At 42.5% G+C, this 15,753-nt stretch overlaps 3 protein-coding genes across 5 annotated transcripts in view; all 3 read right to left on the bottom strand.

Moving 5' to 3' along the window:
• LOC114864326 (protocadherin gamma-A11-like) overlaps positions 1-15,753 on the bottom strand; it is a 265,898-nt gene that overhangs the window by 200,560 nt on the left and 49,585 nt on the right. The window contains exon 1 of one of the 3 annotated variants that reach the window (XM_029165110.3): positions 8,992-11,586. The exons of the other annotated variants lie outside the window; for them this stretch is intronic. Coding sequence (XP_029020943.1) covers positions 8,992-11,382 — 2,391 coding nt within the window. The 5' untranslated portion in view covers positions 11,383-11,586. Of the gene's footprint in view, positions 1-8,991; positions 11,587-15,753 lie in introns of those variants that run through there. 3 annotated transcript variants of the gene reach the window in all.
• LOC114864339 (protocadherin beta-15-like) lies at positions 58-4,799 on the bottom strand. The gene has a single exon (XM_029165177.2). The coding sequence runs from the start codon at positions 3,337-3,339 to the stop codon at positions 835-837; it is 2,505 nt and encodes an 834-aa protein (XP_029021010.1). The 5' UTR covers positions 3,340-4,799; the 3' UTR covers positions 58-834.
• On the bottom strand, positions 4,854-8,879 carry LOC129604701 (protocadherin beta-15-like). Its single transcript, XM_055512236.1, has one exon. The coding sequence runs from the start codon at positions 7,465-7,467 to the stop codon at positions 5,026-5,028; it is 2,442 nt and encodes an 813-aa protein (XP_055368211.1). The 5' UTR covers positions 7,468-8,879; the 3' UTR covers positions 4,854-5,025.

Below are 15,753 nucleotides of genomic sequence, written 5' to 3'. Positions count from 1 at the left end.
TAGTTAAAGCGCCATATATAGTGAAGGACGAACCAGATAAATTTATATTCCAACAAAAGAAAATGTTGTAAATTTTAGATAATACGAAAAATTAGGAGGGTAACAGGTTATGAACTTGGAAATACAGTAAAATTGTTTAGCACCATGGACAGCTGAAACATGACGAGGGAACGTTGAAAGGGACACTATAGCGGGACATGAACAATACAACGAAGTACAGTTACATTTTCCTAAATACATTTGTGGACAATTAAATACTGTAAATATGTGGTGGTTACATAGTTCATTTTGGGGGAGGAGGAGTTGACATAGTTAACAACTAATTCATAGCTATATTTACACGAACCAGACGTAAAATGGAAAGTTTGATTTAAGCTAATTGTGAGTTCACATAAGGTCAGACGTTTGAGTGCAACAAAATTTCATTGATGGAACACTTTGGCCAAGTCCAAAATTCAACATAAACAATAAATTTAAACTTAAAATATGTAAAGATAAACTACAAGGGCTTAAAAACTTGAAAGGAAAGAAAGCACGTGTTAGACAAACCTCCATCAGGAGAACCAACAGAAACACCAAAGGCATCAGCGAAGTCTGACGGACTAAGAAGTAAACGTGAACACGTACTACAACAAAGTAGCTATTTAAGAATTAGCATCAAGGACAAAGGCACGAATCAGACCAAATAAAACTGAACCTGATCGACTAAAGGTAACGCAGTCGGTTGGTCGTTTGTACATTTAAAATTGTTGTACCTTATTTCGGATACGTGACAAAGCAAGCGCCTATCTCAGCGGAACCATCGGGATCTTCAAAGGCTTCAGCAAAGTCCGACTACAGTTGAAAAAGTCTTAAAATCGCGAACCACAGTGACTGAGACAGAACGTATTTGTTGAGAAGAGGAACAAATGCAACTTCACGAAAATAATGGGCAAAAACATCTGTTCCTACCTCAGGAGAACCATCGCAATCTCCAAAAGCATCAGCAAAGTCTGAAGGACTCTTCCTCAGAGTCTGGTCAGCAGGCAGCGTGTTGTCATTATAGGATGACACGAACTTAAAGTCACTGGTTCTAGAGCCTGTTGTCAGGTAGGCGTCATAGTTGTAAGTGCTGCGTAAAGTTCCTGTGCCGTCAACATCTGCGTAATTAGGAGGGAGATAAGCGCTGGGGATGGCTACTGCTCCGTCAAACAACAGTCTGGGCTTCCTCCTACGACAGAACCTCACACCCAGGATGATGATGATGAAGGTCAGGAAAAACGTGGACACCGACACCAGAGCAATGATCAGATACGACGTCAGCTTGGAATTCTTCTCATCGTAAGAAATATCCTTCAGTTCTGGCACCTCAGCCAAGTTATCAGAGATCAGTAAATACATGGAACAGGTGGCAGACAGAGAGGGCTGTCCGTTATCTTTCACCGACACAATGAGGTTCTGCTTCATGCTGTCAGACTCTAAAACGTCCCTCTGCGTCCTGATCTCTCCGCTGTGGACACCGATGGTGAAAAGTCCCGGATCAGTGGATTTGACTATGTGATAGGACAGCCAGGCGTTCTGTCCGGAGTCCGCGTCCACCGCTATGACTTTGGACACCAGAGAGCCTCCGTGTGCAGCTTTGGGGACCAGCTCGGTCATGAACGAGTTGCCCTCCGGGGCGGGGTACAGTATCTGAGGAGAGTTGTCGTTCACATCCGACACGAACACACTGACGGTCACGTTGCTGCTGAGAGGAGGAGAACCGTTGTCTCTGGCCATCACGTGCACTTTAAAACTCCGGAACTGTTCGTAATCAAACGACCTCACAGCGTGGATCACCCCCGTGTCTCCGTTCACTGACACATAGGACGACACCGGGGCACCGTTCACCTCAGCAGGTAACAGAGAGTAGATCACGGTACCGTTCTGTCTCCAGTCCGGGTCTCGAGCAGCAACGGAACATAAGGTGGAGCCAGGTTTGTTGTTTTCACTCACATATGCGCTGTAGGACTGTTCCTCAAACACAGGTGGGTTGTCGTTGACGTCAGCTACAGATAAGTGAACGGTTTTAGAGGAGGACAGAGGAGGAGAACCCTCGTCAGTGGCACTGATGGTAATGTTGTAATCAGACACTAGTTCACGGTCCAGTTGTCCTGTGGTCACCAGAGAATAATAATTTTTGATGGATGGAACTAACTTGAATGGAACATTTTGCTGGATGGAGCAGCGAACCTGTCTGTTGTTCTCAGAGTCTCTGTCCTGTACGTTAATGATGCCCACCTCTGTACCAGGTGACACATTCTCCGGTATTTGCATCGTCAGTGATTTCATGTAAATCACTGGAGCATTGTCGTTTATGTCCGTTATTTCAATTGTTACAGTTGCATACGAAGCCAGTCCCAAACCATCTTTTGCACTAATCTGCATTTCATATAAAGATTCCTTTTCGAAATCAATAAATCCAGCCACTTTGATGTTTCCTGTTTTAGGGTCTAAACTGAAAACTTGCTTGTCATCTGCTACATGGTCAAATCCATAGATTATTTCACCGTTCAATCCCTCGTCTGCATCAGTTGCACTCACTGTGATCACTAACGTTTCCAAAGGAGAGTTTTCAGGCAGACTTGCTTTATAAACGCTCTGACTAAACACTGGTACATTATCATTAGCATCCAGCACAGTGACGTGTATAACTACGGTGCCTGATCTCTGAGGGGAGCCACCATCCAATGCTGTAAGCAAAAGAATCAGTTCCCCTTTGTCCTCTCTGTCTAACTCCGTATCTAAGATTAGTTCACCATATTTTCTACCACTGGCCTTCGTCTTTAGATTTAATTTGAAATGGTCATTCTGTTGTAGTGAATAGCCTTGAACAGCGTTTTGTCCGATGTCTCCATCGTGCGCTTCGTCTAACTGAAAACGTGCACCCTTCACAGCTGATTCACGTATTTCAAATTTAAGGGAATCCTCCTTAAACTGCGGTGAATTATCATTAACATCTTGAACGAGGACACTAATACGGTGCAGCTCTAGCGGGTTTTCCAGGACAAGTTCCTGTTGGAGAACACAGGAGGGCCTCTTCGCACAAAGCCCCTCTCTGTCGATCCTTTCATTAACAATCAGATCCCCGGTGTTGAGATTTAAACTGCAATACTTCGCACCGCTGTCCTCTGTATCGATACGAGCCTTTCGAGCGGACAGTCGGCTCAAATCAAGTCCTAGATCCTTTGCTACATTACCAATTACAGATCCACGTTTCATCTCCTCTGGAATGGAGTAGCTCACATCTCCGATAACTGGGTGGAGGAGAAGAAGAATAAACGCAAAACCGTAATTCACCGAAAACCGGTTGTATTCCATCACCACAAAAAATATATATGTTCAAACACAAGTTGGTCGAAAAAGAGCAAGTTGCCAGCAAATTTATCCAACAGTAACGAATATGTTGCACGAGTCACGAACGAAGACGATTTAGACTTTCCAGGCGGAATGCAGGCTGACGATTCGTTGAGACATAAGGGTGGAGGAGTGATTGTTCTTACTCATTTACTGGTACACACTGACACCATGAGAGTTTTTTCGGTAAAACACGATTCATTTTTTATACACGTGTAAAAGATCGAGTCGGTCAAAGGAACCACTCACTTTATCATAAACCACGATCAACACTCCAGAGTCCAGAGTCACTAGACACAGATTTGTTTTGTTAAACAACTGTTGACGCGAGCACGCAGTAAAAATCATAAAGTAATTCCATCTGTGCTGGACCCCAGTATTGACAACTACAAACTTCAGAGAGCACTCAAACAGAAGTAGCTCGTCACTCACAACTAAGGACAAATTCAGCTGATGTATTTCCCTGAATGGTAATTCTCCTTTATGGCAAACCTTAAAACAAATAACAGTAATCAACAGCTGCTATAAAGGTGGAGGAGAAACGCCGATCTAATTTGGAAAAGTTACATCAAACGCAAAACTATCTTACAATAATAAAGCAATACTTTTGTTCAAGTCTGCAAGAGCATCTGCATGACTATGTTTGCACTTTAGTTTTAATGGACAACACATTGTCCAGACAAAATAAAATTTAACGAACTTGCAATCACAAATCTTTGGAAATGGTCATGTTCAAAATAAAAAAATAAACTTTAAAAAGTGAACCTGCAAGGATATTTAAAATGTTAAAATTTAAAAAAAACAGGATAAACCTAGTAACACATAACCATTAAAACAAAATGATTGATGAGGCTAGGGTTTGCTTATCTTACTTGACACTAAATATCCACATACAAGATGACATTCACACTAAATTTAACACTTCTGACTCAATGGAGTAAACTAATGCTACAGCATCACAGCAAGATGTAAGCAACGAACATTTTCAGTTTGATACAACAGCAGTTATCAATGAAAGGCAACAGCATAACACAGAAAAGTCACACTAAAAATAAAAAAAGACCTTAAAAAATGTCAGCACCAAGGACAGAGACAACGATTGTAGCTGGATGCAAGTCCCTCCAAAGAAAACCACACTGGGACCTTCAATGAAACTGAAAAATGTGCAGAAATTACATTTGCTAACTGTAAAAAATCTAACTAAAGTATTAATGATTAAAATGAGCAACAAAGTCTATGGTTACTAAGTTTGTCTACAGAATTAATATCACGTGAAGGCATATTTTTATGGCAAACTACTACAATGAAGGTAATGGAATTTCATTAACACACTAAGGGAGAATAAATGAAGTAAGACATAAAACAGCTGTAGAAATGCTGTAAATATACTGTCCAAGTCAAAGAAGATCAACTAAATACACGACCAATAACTGTAACGAGCGCGACAGAAAACCGTGACGTCAAATTGAGCATCTACAAACGACAGCCCACAACAAACGCAGACACTGAATTTGGAAAACTGTTACAAGTAACCAGCCGTCAGCCTGTGTACAATTGCTGATATTGTCAATTCACACAGAAGGGAAGAAGCCTAGTAGTTAACGTTCACTGCGCTGCTTATTTTTAAGGCGTACTAAGCGATGTACGAAATTAATAAAAAGAAGAACGACACGAAAGGCTGTAAATCACTGGTTCAGCAGATCTTACAGTGGTGACATGACAAGTGCCTACCTCAGGAGAACCATCCGAATCTCCAAAAGCATCAGCAAAGTCTGATGGGCTCTTCCTCAGAGTCTGGTCAGCAGGCAGCGTGTTGTCATTATAGGATGACACGAACTTAAAGTCACTGGTTCTAGAGCCTGTTGTCAGGTAGGCGTCATAGTTGTAAGTGCTGCGTAAAGTTCCTGTGCCGTCAACATCTGCGTAATTAGGAGGGAGATAAGCGCTGGGGATGGCTACTGCTCCGTCAAACAACAGTCTGGGCTTCCTCCTACGACAGAACCTCACACCCAGGATGATGATGATGAAGGTCAGGAAAAACGTGGACACGGACACCAGAGCAATGATCAGATACGACGTCAGCTTGGAATTCTTGTCATCGTAAGAAATATCCTTCAGTTCTGGCACCTCAGCCAAGTTATCAGAGATCAGTAAATACATGGAACAGGTGGCAGACAGAGAGGGCTGTCCGTTATCTTTCACCGACACAATGAGGTTCTGCTTCATGCTGTCAGACTCTAAAACGTCCCTCTGCGTCCTGATCTCTCCGCTGTGGACACCGATGGTGAAAAGTCCCGGATCAGTGGATTTGACTATGTGATAGGACAGCCAGGCGTTCTGTCCGGAGTCCGCGTCCACCGCTATGACTTTGGACACCAGAGAGCCTCCGTGTGCAGCTTTGGGGACCAGCTCGGTCATGAACGAGTTGCCCTCCGGGGCGGGGTACAGTATCTGAGGAGAGTTGTCGTTCACATCCGACACGAACACACTGACGGTCACGTTGCTGCTGAGAGGAGGAGAACCGTTGTCTCTGGCCATCACGTGCACTTTAAAACTCCTGAACTGTTCGTAATCGAACGACCTCACAGCGTGGATCACCCCCGTGTCTCCGTTCACTGACACATAGGACGACACCGGGGCACCGTTCACCTCAGCAGGTAACAGAGAGTAGATCACGGTACCGTTCTGTCTCCAGTCCGGGTCTCGAGCAGCAACGGAACATAAGGTGGAGCCAGGTTTGTTGTTTTCACTCACATATGCGCTGTACGACTGTTCCTCAAACACAGGTGGGTTGTCGTTGACGTCGGCTACAGATAAGTGAACGGTTTTAGAGGAGGACAGAGGAGGAGAACCCTCGTCAGTGGCACTGATGGTAATGTTGTAATCAGACACTAGTTCACGGTCCAGTTGTCCTGTGGTCACCAGAGAGTAATAGTTTTTAATGGAAGGAACTAATTTGAATGGGACATTTTGCTGGATGGAGCAGCGAACCTGTTGATTACCATCAGCATCTGGGTCCTGAACGTTAATGATGCCCACCTCGGTACCAGGTAAAACATTCTCAGGTACTAAACTTGTCAGAGATTTAACAGATATTACAGGGTCGTTGTCGTTAACGTCAGTGACATCCACTGTTACTTTTGCATATGAGGACAATCCTAGACCATCCTTTGCTTTAATGCGCAAATCATATGTTGCAACGGATTCAAAGTCAATTGCTCCAATTAATTTTATGTTTCCACTTTTACGGTCAATGCTGAATATTTTCCTAACATCCTCTGAAACATGTCCAAAGTCATAAGTCACGTCTCCATTCACTCCCTCGTCTGCATCAGTTGCACTCACTGTCACTACCACAGTATCTACAGGAGAGTTTTCAGGCAGATTTGCTTTATAAACGCTCTGACTAAACACTGGTACATTATCATTAGCATCCAGCACAGTGACGTGTATAACTACGGTGCCTGATCTCTGAGGGGAGCCACCATCTAGAGCCGTAAGGATCAGATCAATGTCCTGTTGTTTTTCACGATCAAGCTCTTTATCAAGAACGAGCTGAATTGTGTTTCCATTAGTGGCCAACACAAAATTCTCATTCTTTTGGAGGCTGTACTGCTGAACTGAATTCTGTCCTACATCCGCATCCTGCGCCTCTTCGATCACAAAACGAGCTCCCCTGACTGCGGACTCTTGAATTTCTAGATTTATTGTCTCATCATTAAATTGTGGTGAATTATCATTAATATCTTGAACATGCAGACTAAAAGGGTACAGCTCCAGAGGATTCTCCAGGACTAGGTCGCGTTTTATTACACAGGACAGCTTTTCTCCACAGAGCTCCTCTCGATCAATCCTTTCGGCAACAATTAAATCTCCAGTACTTAGGTTTATGTCACAGTATCGTTTCCGATTCCCTGCGGCATCAATACGGGCCTTTCTCAAAGACAGTCTGCTAGAGTCCAGGTTCAGATCCTTCGCTATATTCCCAATCCGTGATCCGCGTTTAATTTCCTCCTGAAATGAATAGTTCACGTCCCCATTCGCGACATGACACAAAGAGAAGAGAGCGAGGTAGAACGTTTGAAGACGCATCTTGGCAAAACCTCCAGGAATAGAGTGTGGTGCGAGTTCAGATCCAGTGATAATTATACTGTATGTAGGTAAAAACCAAAATATAAGCGACAGCCTTCCCGATCGACTCTGGTTGAATAAAAAGAGCAATGGCAGCTGAAAAATAGTCTACACAAAAGAGGGTGGAGTGGAAATCCTTTCCATAAACTGGCAAATGGCGACACCGTGAGCAAAATTACAACATCGCCAGCTGCACACAAAAGCTAATATTAATATTGCCGTTGTTCTCCATAATGATCAATCATAATAAAATATATAAAACGTTAAAGCAGTACTGGTATAAAAAACATTTTGTTCAATTGTTATGATGGCTTGGTCACCAAAACAACACTATGACCTCTGTAAACCATCGTATTGTTCACCAGTCTAATAATGAAGGAAATTTACATTTGACAATAGCACAAAAACTTAGAAATAAATAAAAAGGGAAGAACAAAAGCACACGAAGGAAAACAGATTGTGTCCCTTAATTAAAAACCCAATCTGTTAAAACCTTGAAAAGATAGCATGAAAAGGTCCAACACATAAAAACAAAATTCTGCTCAGAATAAATGAAACAGAGAGAAAAAAGGATGTGGAAAGGAATGAGAGGGGAAAATAAACACATCTGCATAGGTGGAATCAAGTAACCATAAGCAGCAATTCAAAGCAGGAACAGCCACCAGCAAAGCTCAAGCATGTCTGAATCTGTCCATTTATGTACGACACGTGCTAACAGGTAAACCAGCCCCTGGTGATCAAATATCAGGCATTTCAGGGTATTTAAAAAGGACAAATCAAGAGCTGTGCAGTTTAATTTCACCCTCACTGTTTGCTGTTAAAAGCACATGACTCCTAAAAGTTATATCATTATCCTACATCTAGTTATTCACCATGAATGTCAGGACAGTGCAAAAAGTGTGAATTGTCTCTGATGAAGAAACAAGCTGCTTGCTACCAAGGACAGAGACACACACAAAGCCAGCAACTATTTGTACATGGAGTTCCATGCAAAAATATATTGTCCTTAGTTAGATAGAGTCAAAAAAAACTATTGGATTGAGTTGTTACAGAAAGAGGGCAAATTAAGGACAATTTAACCCATCATATCATCATAAAAATACAGTGATATGATGTAATTAGAGAAGGCAAATTTTTATATAGCAATTGTGTGCATTTGATCATATGGTAAATTGATGTTCCTGTAAGGAGAGCGACAGAAAACTGTGACGTCAAATTCAGCATCTACAAAACGATAGGCCACAACAAACGCAGACACTGAAATAAAAAAAAACTGTTAGAAGTAACCAGCCGTCAGCCTGTGTACAATTGCTGACATTGCCAATTCACACAGAAGTGAACAAGCCTAGCAAAGACCGTTTACTGCACTGCTTGTTTTTAAGGCGTACTAAGCGATGTACAAAATTATTAAAAATACGAACGACACGAAAGGCTGTAAATCACTGGTTCGGCAGATCTTACAGTGGTGACATGACAAGTGCCTACCTCAGGAGAACCATCCGAATCTCCAAAGGCATCAGCAAAGTCTGATGGACTCTTCCTCAGAGTCTGGTCAGCAGGCAGCGTGTTGTCATTATAGGATGACACGAACTTAAAGTCACTGGTTCTAGAGCCTGTTGTCAGGTAGGCGTCATAGTTGTAAGTGCTGCGTAAAGTTCCTGTGCCGTCAACATCTGCGTAATTAGGAGGGAGATAAGCGCTGGGGATGGCTACTGCTCCGTCAAACAACAGTCTGGGCTTCCTCCTACGACAGAACCTCACACCCAGGATGATGATGATGAAGGTCAGGAAAAACGTGGACACCGACACCAGAGCAATGATCAGATACGACGTCAGCTTGGAATTCTTCTCATCGTAAGAAATGTCCTTCAGTTCTGGCACCTCAGCCAAGTTATCAGAGATCAGTAAATACATGGAACAGGTGGCAGACAGAGAGGGCTGTCCGTTATCTTTCACCGACACAATGAGGTTCTGCTTCATGCTGTCAGACTCTAAAACGTCCCTCTGCGTCCTGATCTCTCCGCTGTGGACACCGATGGTGAAAAGTCCCGGATCAGTGGATTTGACTATGTGATAGGACAGCCAGGCGTTCTGTCCGGAGTCCGCGTCCACCGCTATGACTTTGGACACCAGAGAGCCTCCGTGTGCAGCTTTGGGGACCAGCTCGGTCATGAACGAGTTGCCCTCCGGGGCGGGGTACAGTATCTGAGGAGAGTTGTCGTTCACATCCGACACGAACACACTGACGGTCACGTTGCTGCTGAGAGGAGGAGAACCGTTGTCTCTGGCCATCACGTGCACTTTAAAACTCCTGAACTGTTCGTAATCAAACGACCTCACAGCGTGGATCACCCCCGTGTCTCCGTTCACTGACACATAGGACGACACCGGGGCACCGTTCACCTCAGCAGGTAACAGAGAGTAGATCACGGTACCGTTCTGTCTCCAGTCCGGGTCTCGAGCAGCAACGGAACATAAGGTGGAGCCAGGTTTGTTGTTTTCACTCACATATGCGCTGTAGGACTGTTCCTCAAACACAGGTGGGTTGTCGTTGACGTCAGCTACAGATAAGTGAACGGTTTTAGAGGAGGACAGAGGAGGAGAACCCTCGTCAGTGGCACTGATGGTAATGTTGTAATCAGACACTAGTTCACGGTCCAGTTGTCCTGTGGTCACCAGAGAATAATAGTTTTTAATGGACGGAACAAACTTGAATGGGACATTTTGCTGGATGGAGCAGCGAACCTGTCTGTTGTCCTCAGAGTCTCTGTCCTGTACGTTAATGATGCCCACCTCTGTACCAGGTGACACATCTTCAGGTAAGGGGTTACTCAGTGATTTTAGCTGTATAACAGGTGCGTTATCATTAATGTCAGTAATTTCAAATATTAAATTTGCATATGAAACCAACCCCAAACCATCCTTTGCGCTTATCTGCATTTCATATGCGCTTGCTTTTTCATAATCAATGGCTCCAGCTACTCGAACCTCCCCGGATTTGGAGTGTAGAGAAAATACATTTGCGTTTTCATCCGAAACATGGTCAAATTCATATGTAATTTCACTGTTAACTCCATCGTCTGCATCAGTTGCACTCACTGTGATCACTAACGTTTCCAAAGGAGAGTTTTCAGGCAGAATTGCTTTATAAACGCTCTGACTAAACACTGGTACATTATCATTAGCATCCAGCACAGTGACGTGTATAACTACGGTGCCTGATCTCTGAGGGGAGCCACCATCCAATGCTGTAAGTACAAACATTAGTTCTTCTTTGTCCTCTCTGTCCAACTCTTTGTCTAAGATTAATTCGCAGAACCTTTTTCCACCACTTCTTGAATTAGTATTGAGTTTAAAATGATCATTGTGCTGTAGTGAGTAGCTTTGAACAGCATTCTCTCCGATGTCTGCATCATGGGCTTCACCGAGAAGAAATCGTGCACCCTTGTCTGCCGATTCACGAATTTCAATTTTTAGTGACTCCTCCTTAAATTGTGGTGAATTATCATTGATATCTTGAACACGGATATTAATTCGATGCAACTCTAGCGGGTTTTCCAGTACCAGTTCCTGCTGCAAGACACACGAGGCCTTTTTTGCACAAAGAGCTTCTCTGTCGATCCTGTCCTGTACAACCAAGTCTCCGGTGTTGAGATTGACTCCGCAGTACTGAACGTTGTTGTCTTCAGCATCAATACGAGCCTTGCGAGCGGAAAATCTGCTCAATTCTAGTCCTAGATCCTTTGCGATATTTCCGATTACGGATCCTCGTTTCATTTCCTCTGGTATAGAATAGCTCACGTCTCCACGAACCGAGTGCAGGACAAGGAAAATAAAAACAGATCCATACCATAGAGATATTCGGTTAGATGTCATGATGGCGGTAAGAATAATGAGTAGAACGTAGACGATGCAGACGACAAGTTAAAACGCATGTAAGTGGGCAAGACGACGGTCACATTACCAGTGTTGTATAGTGAAATACTGCACAATACTGGAGGCTGGTTTAAAAACGAACTGAGGTAAATGGGTGGGGAGTGAAAGAGTATGTGGGTTTCTTTGTGCACAGTGACACCTGCAGTGCTCGTTGATATATAACACTAGCAAGTATAATTATTTTTGAATTAGTTGAATCGCCGCATACAGTATACTGAAGGACGAACCATATAATTTTATATTCAAAAAAAAAACGTTGTAAATTTTAGATATTACGAAAAATTAGGAGCGTAACAGGTTATGAACTTGGAAATACAATAAAACTGTCTAGCACCATGGACAGCTAAACATGACGAGAAAACGTTGTAAAAGGGGGGACTATAGCGGGACATGAACACTAGAAAAGTACAGTTACATTCTTCTAAAAACATTTGTGGACCTTTAGTTAAATATTTATTGGTTACGTTGTTCCTTTTTTTGGGGGGTTGACATGATTAACAACTAAAAAAAGTTATATTTACATAAAACAGATGTAAAGTCAAAAGTTTGATTAATCCTACTTGTGAGTTCACATAAGGTCAGACGTTTGAGTGCAACAACGTTTCATTGATGAAACCTTTTTTGCCAAGTCAAGAATTCAACATCAATAATAAATCAAAAATTAAAATATGTAAAGATAAATTGCAAAGGCTTAAAAACTTTAGAGTGTGACTGGGCGGTGTAGGCCCGTCGGAACGAGAAGACCACCAGGGGTCAGAAGATAAAAAATTGTGTTTTAAAATAATAGATTTTATTGCACAATTTCAATTATTCGCCAGTGATAAAAGTCGGCGACTAAAATGGTACACTAAAACAGGTAATGATCAATAGAAATATAAATCAAAAGAATTCAAACCACACCTCGCATGAGAGGAGAGCAAAAAGGATAAAAAGAGGACAAAAGCAGAAAAATATCCTTTGGGAAAAATAAGAAAATTACTAAAATAACCAAAATTTCAATCGCACTGTTAAAACCGCGAAAAAATCAAACAGAGCGGCCCGAGTGTAAAAGCAGCAGGAGTCGAGATTATTAAACCGCAAAGCCGCAAAGACACAGTAAAGCGGCGGCAGCGACGACGTTGAGAGGGACCAGTGCTTAGACCCACCTGCACTTAATCAGGCTCTCACCACGCCCCTATCACATCCACCAATCATCTCCGACGGTCACTCAGGTGAGTGAACGAGGAGGACCGTCACATCAAGAAAGAAAGCAAGTGTTGGGCAACCCTCCCTCAGGAGAACCAACAGAAACACCAAAGGCATCAGCGAAGTCCGATGGACTAAAAGGTAAACGTAAACATGTACTACAACAAAGTAGCAATTTAAGAATTAGCACCAAGGACAAAGGCACGAAGCAGACCTTAAAAAACTGAACCTGATCGAACAAAGTTAGGGCAGTCGGTTGGTCGTTTGTACATTTAAAATTTTTGTTACTTATTTCGGATACGTGACAAAGCAAGCGCCTATCTCAGCGGAACCATCGGGATCTTCAAAGGCTTCAGCAAAGTCCGACTACAGTTGAAAAAGTCTTAAAATCGCGAACCACAGTGACTGAGACAGAACGTATTTGTTGAGAAGAGAAGAGGAACAAATGCAACTTTACTAAATAATTGACAAAAACATCTGTGCCTACCTCAGGAGAATCATCGCAATCTCCAAAAGCATCAGCAAAGTCTGAAGGACTCTTCCTCAGAGTCTGGTCAGCAGGCAGCGTGTTGTCATTATAGGATGACACGAACTTAAAGTCACTGGTTCTAGAGCCTGTTGTCAGGTAGGCGTCATAGTTGTAAGTGCTGCGTAAAGTTCCTGTGCCGTCAACATCTGCGTAATTAGGAGGGAGATAAGCGCTGGGGATGGCTACTGCTCCGTCAAACAACAGTCTGGGCTTCCTCCTACGACAGAACCTCACACCCAGGATGATGATGATGAAGGTCAGGAAAAACGTGGACACGGACACCAGAGCAATGATCAGATACGACGTCAGCTTGGAATTCTTCTCATCGTAAGAAATATCCTTCAGTTCTGGCACCTCAGCCAAGTTATCAGAGATCAGTAAATACATGGAACAGGTGGCAGACAGAGAGGGCTGTCCGTTGTCAGGTTTGTTGTTTTCACTCACATATGCGCTGTAGGACTGTTCCTCAAACACAGGTGGGTTGTCGTTGACGTCAGCTACAGATAAGTGAACGGTTTTAGAGGAGGACAGAGGAGGAGAACCCTCGTCAGTGGCACTGATGGTAATGTTGTATTCAGACACTAGTTCGCGGTCCAGTTGTCCTGTGGTCACCAGAGAGTAATAGTTTTTAATGGAAGGAACTAATTTGAATGGGACATTTTGCTGGATGGAGCAGCGAACCTGTCTGTTGTTCTCAGAGTCTCTGTCCTGTACGTTAATGATGCCCACCTCTGTACCAGGTGACACATCTTCAGGTATGGGGTTACTCAGTGATTTTAGATAAATAATAGGTGGGTTGTCATTCACTCCTCCCCCTGAACCGCCGCCTTACCGTGGTGGAGGAGTTTGTGTGCCCGAATGACCCCGGGAGCTATGTTGTCGGGGGCTAAATGCCCCTGGTAGGGTCTCCCAAGGCAAACAGGTCCTGGGCGACGGGCCAGACTAAGAGCGGTTCACAACCCCCCTATGAAAGACAAACCACCAAGGCCAGAGACGTCGCCCGGTACGGCGGAGCACACGGTAGCTCACGTCTCCGCGTGCGTGCTCCACCACAACAAAGAGAAACACCAAGACATGGCTTTGAAAGAGCAGCCGTCCAAAACGCATCTTCAGTCTTTGATACACTACTTCAAATACGTTGTAAAAAGGTAGAGTACGATATTCTTTCAAAAATAAACGCCCTCCGACTACCTCTCTGTCAAAGCAGAGAACAGAGATGGGCAATCCCAATAATGGGTGGTGTGCACAGACTGAACATTCAAGTCCTTAGCTGGTCTGTAGTGACACCGTGAGTACAAATAAATTATAACCATTAAATCAACCAAAGCCTTTCACATTCTCGACTTGTTTGTTTCTTTTTTAAATGGTAATTAAACACTAATTCTAAATAATTTGCCTGTATGATCCTAAATGCGTGTCTAAAGAAGTCTAAAATAAATAATTATTTAACCAGTTGCATCGTTAAAACAGATAATTCCTTCGTGTCAGCATAACAGAAAGCCACAAGCTTTGCTGTTACTCAATACCTGGAACTAAAAATATTATTCCATGGTAAATCAATGAAATTGTTACAAAATGGACTGTAAATGCATTACAGTTATATATATTAACATGATATTTATATTGTATAATGTATCAATAGCAATAATAATACCGTTGATTTCCGAAAGATGTCACTTCCTGACCTACAGCAGAGACCAAATACTGCTGTTTACATTTACAGTAGGAAATGCATTCTATGCAAGTGGCATTAGAAGAGTGTGAAGAAGTTGCTTGTTTTGACTTTGGTATTTCCTCTTTATTTAGCCACGGTACGTGCTCCTATAGAACCCGACTACTCCTCATATTAACGTATGAGTATGTGAGATGTGTAGCTAATCAAAATAAAGTAAAGATCAGAAAAATGCTTAGACAATCTCCAAGATCAACGCAACTGAAAGTGATCTAAGCAAAACAATCCAGCAAGAGATAAAATGAAACACATGTTAAAAAGGGCTGAAGAGGACTTATGAACACCTAAAAACACGTTAGTAGATTGCTTTATTTCAATAACTGCTGAATACACGTCTACCCAAAGTTAGAAAAAGTGCTTCTGACAAAAAAAAAAGATACTATGGAAAAGCATGTTGCTGCATAATTCCATTAAAGGAAAAAGTGCCAAGACAAAATGTCCACTTTTTTGCTAAATGTGGAAATACGCACTAATATTACGAAAGTGTACGAATTAAATGGCACAGTTGAATCTAAGTAGCTCTTAATAACGCAATGACAGTTAACTCACAGTTAAGCACCAAGGACAGCAACAAACTAATCTAACTAGAACCAAACATACAGACACCAGCGAAAAGCGTCCTCCATACCGAAAACACATCATTGAAAAAAACTATGAATATTATAAATCATCAACAAATAGAGTCGAAAGAAGACTTGCCATTTGAAGATAACAATATAGGAAAAGACTTCATACTGGCAACTGTTGCAAACGTCTGTGTCTACTGGTATGATACAAACTTAATTTCTATTTTGCGAGAAAGCAGAAGTCACATAACCAAGTCAAAATGTAATGGCAAAATATAACAGTGCTGTTTACGAAAATA

The sequence above is a fragment of the Betta splendens genome, chromosome 10 (assembly GCF_900634795.4).
Source record: "Betta splendens chromosome 10, fBetSpl5.4, whole genome shotgun sequence".
In the NCBI taxonomy this organism is placed as follows: domain Eukaryota; kingdom Metazoa; phylum Chordata; class Actinopteri; order Anabantiformes; family Osphronemidae; genus Betta; species Betta splendens.
This window is presented reverse-complemented; position numbering and strand designations above follow the sequence as displayed.

What these genes read in the sequence shown, in the direction of transcription:
- LOC114864339 (XM_029165177.2), bottom strand. Translation starts at nt 3,339, where the DNA reads ATGGAATACAACCGGTTTTCGGTGAATTACGGTTTTGCGTTTATTCTT.
- LOC129604701 (XM_055512236.1), bottom strand. Translation starts at nt 7,467, where the DNA reads ATGCGTCTTCAAACGTTCTACCTCGCTCTCTTCTCTTTGTGTCATGTC.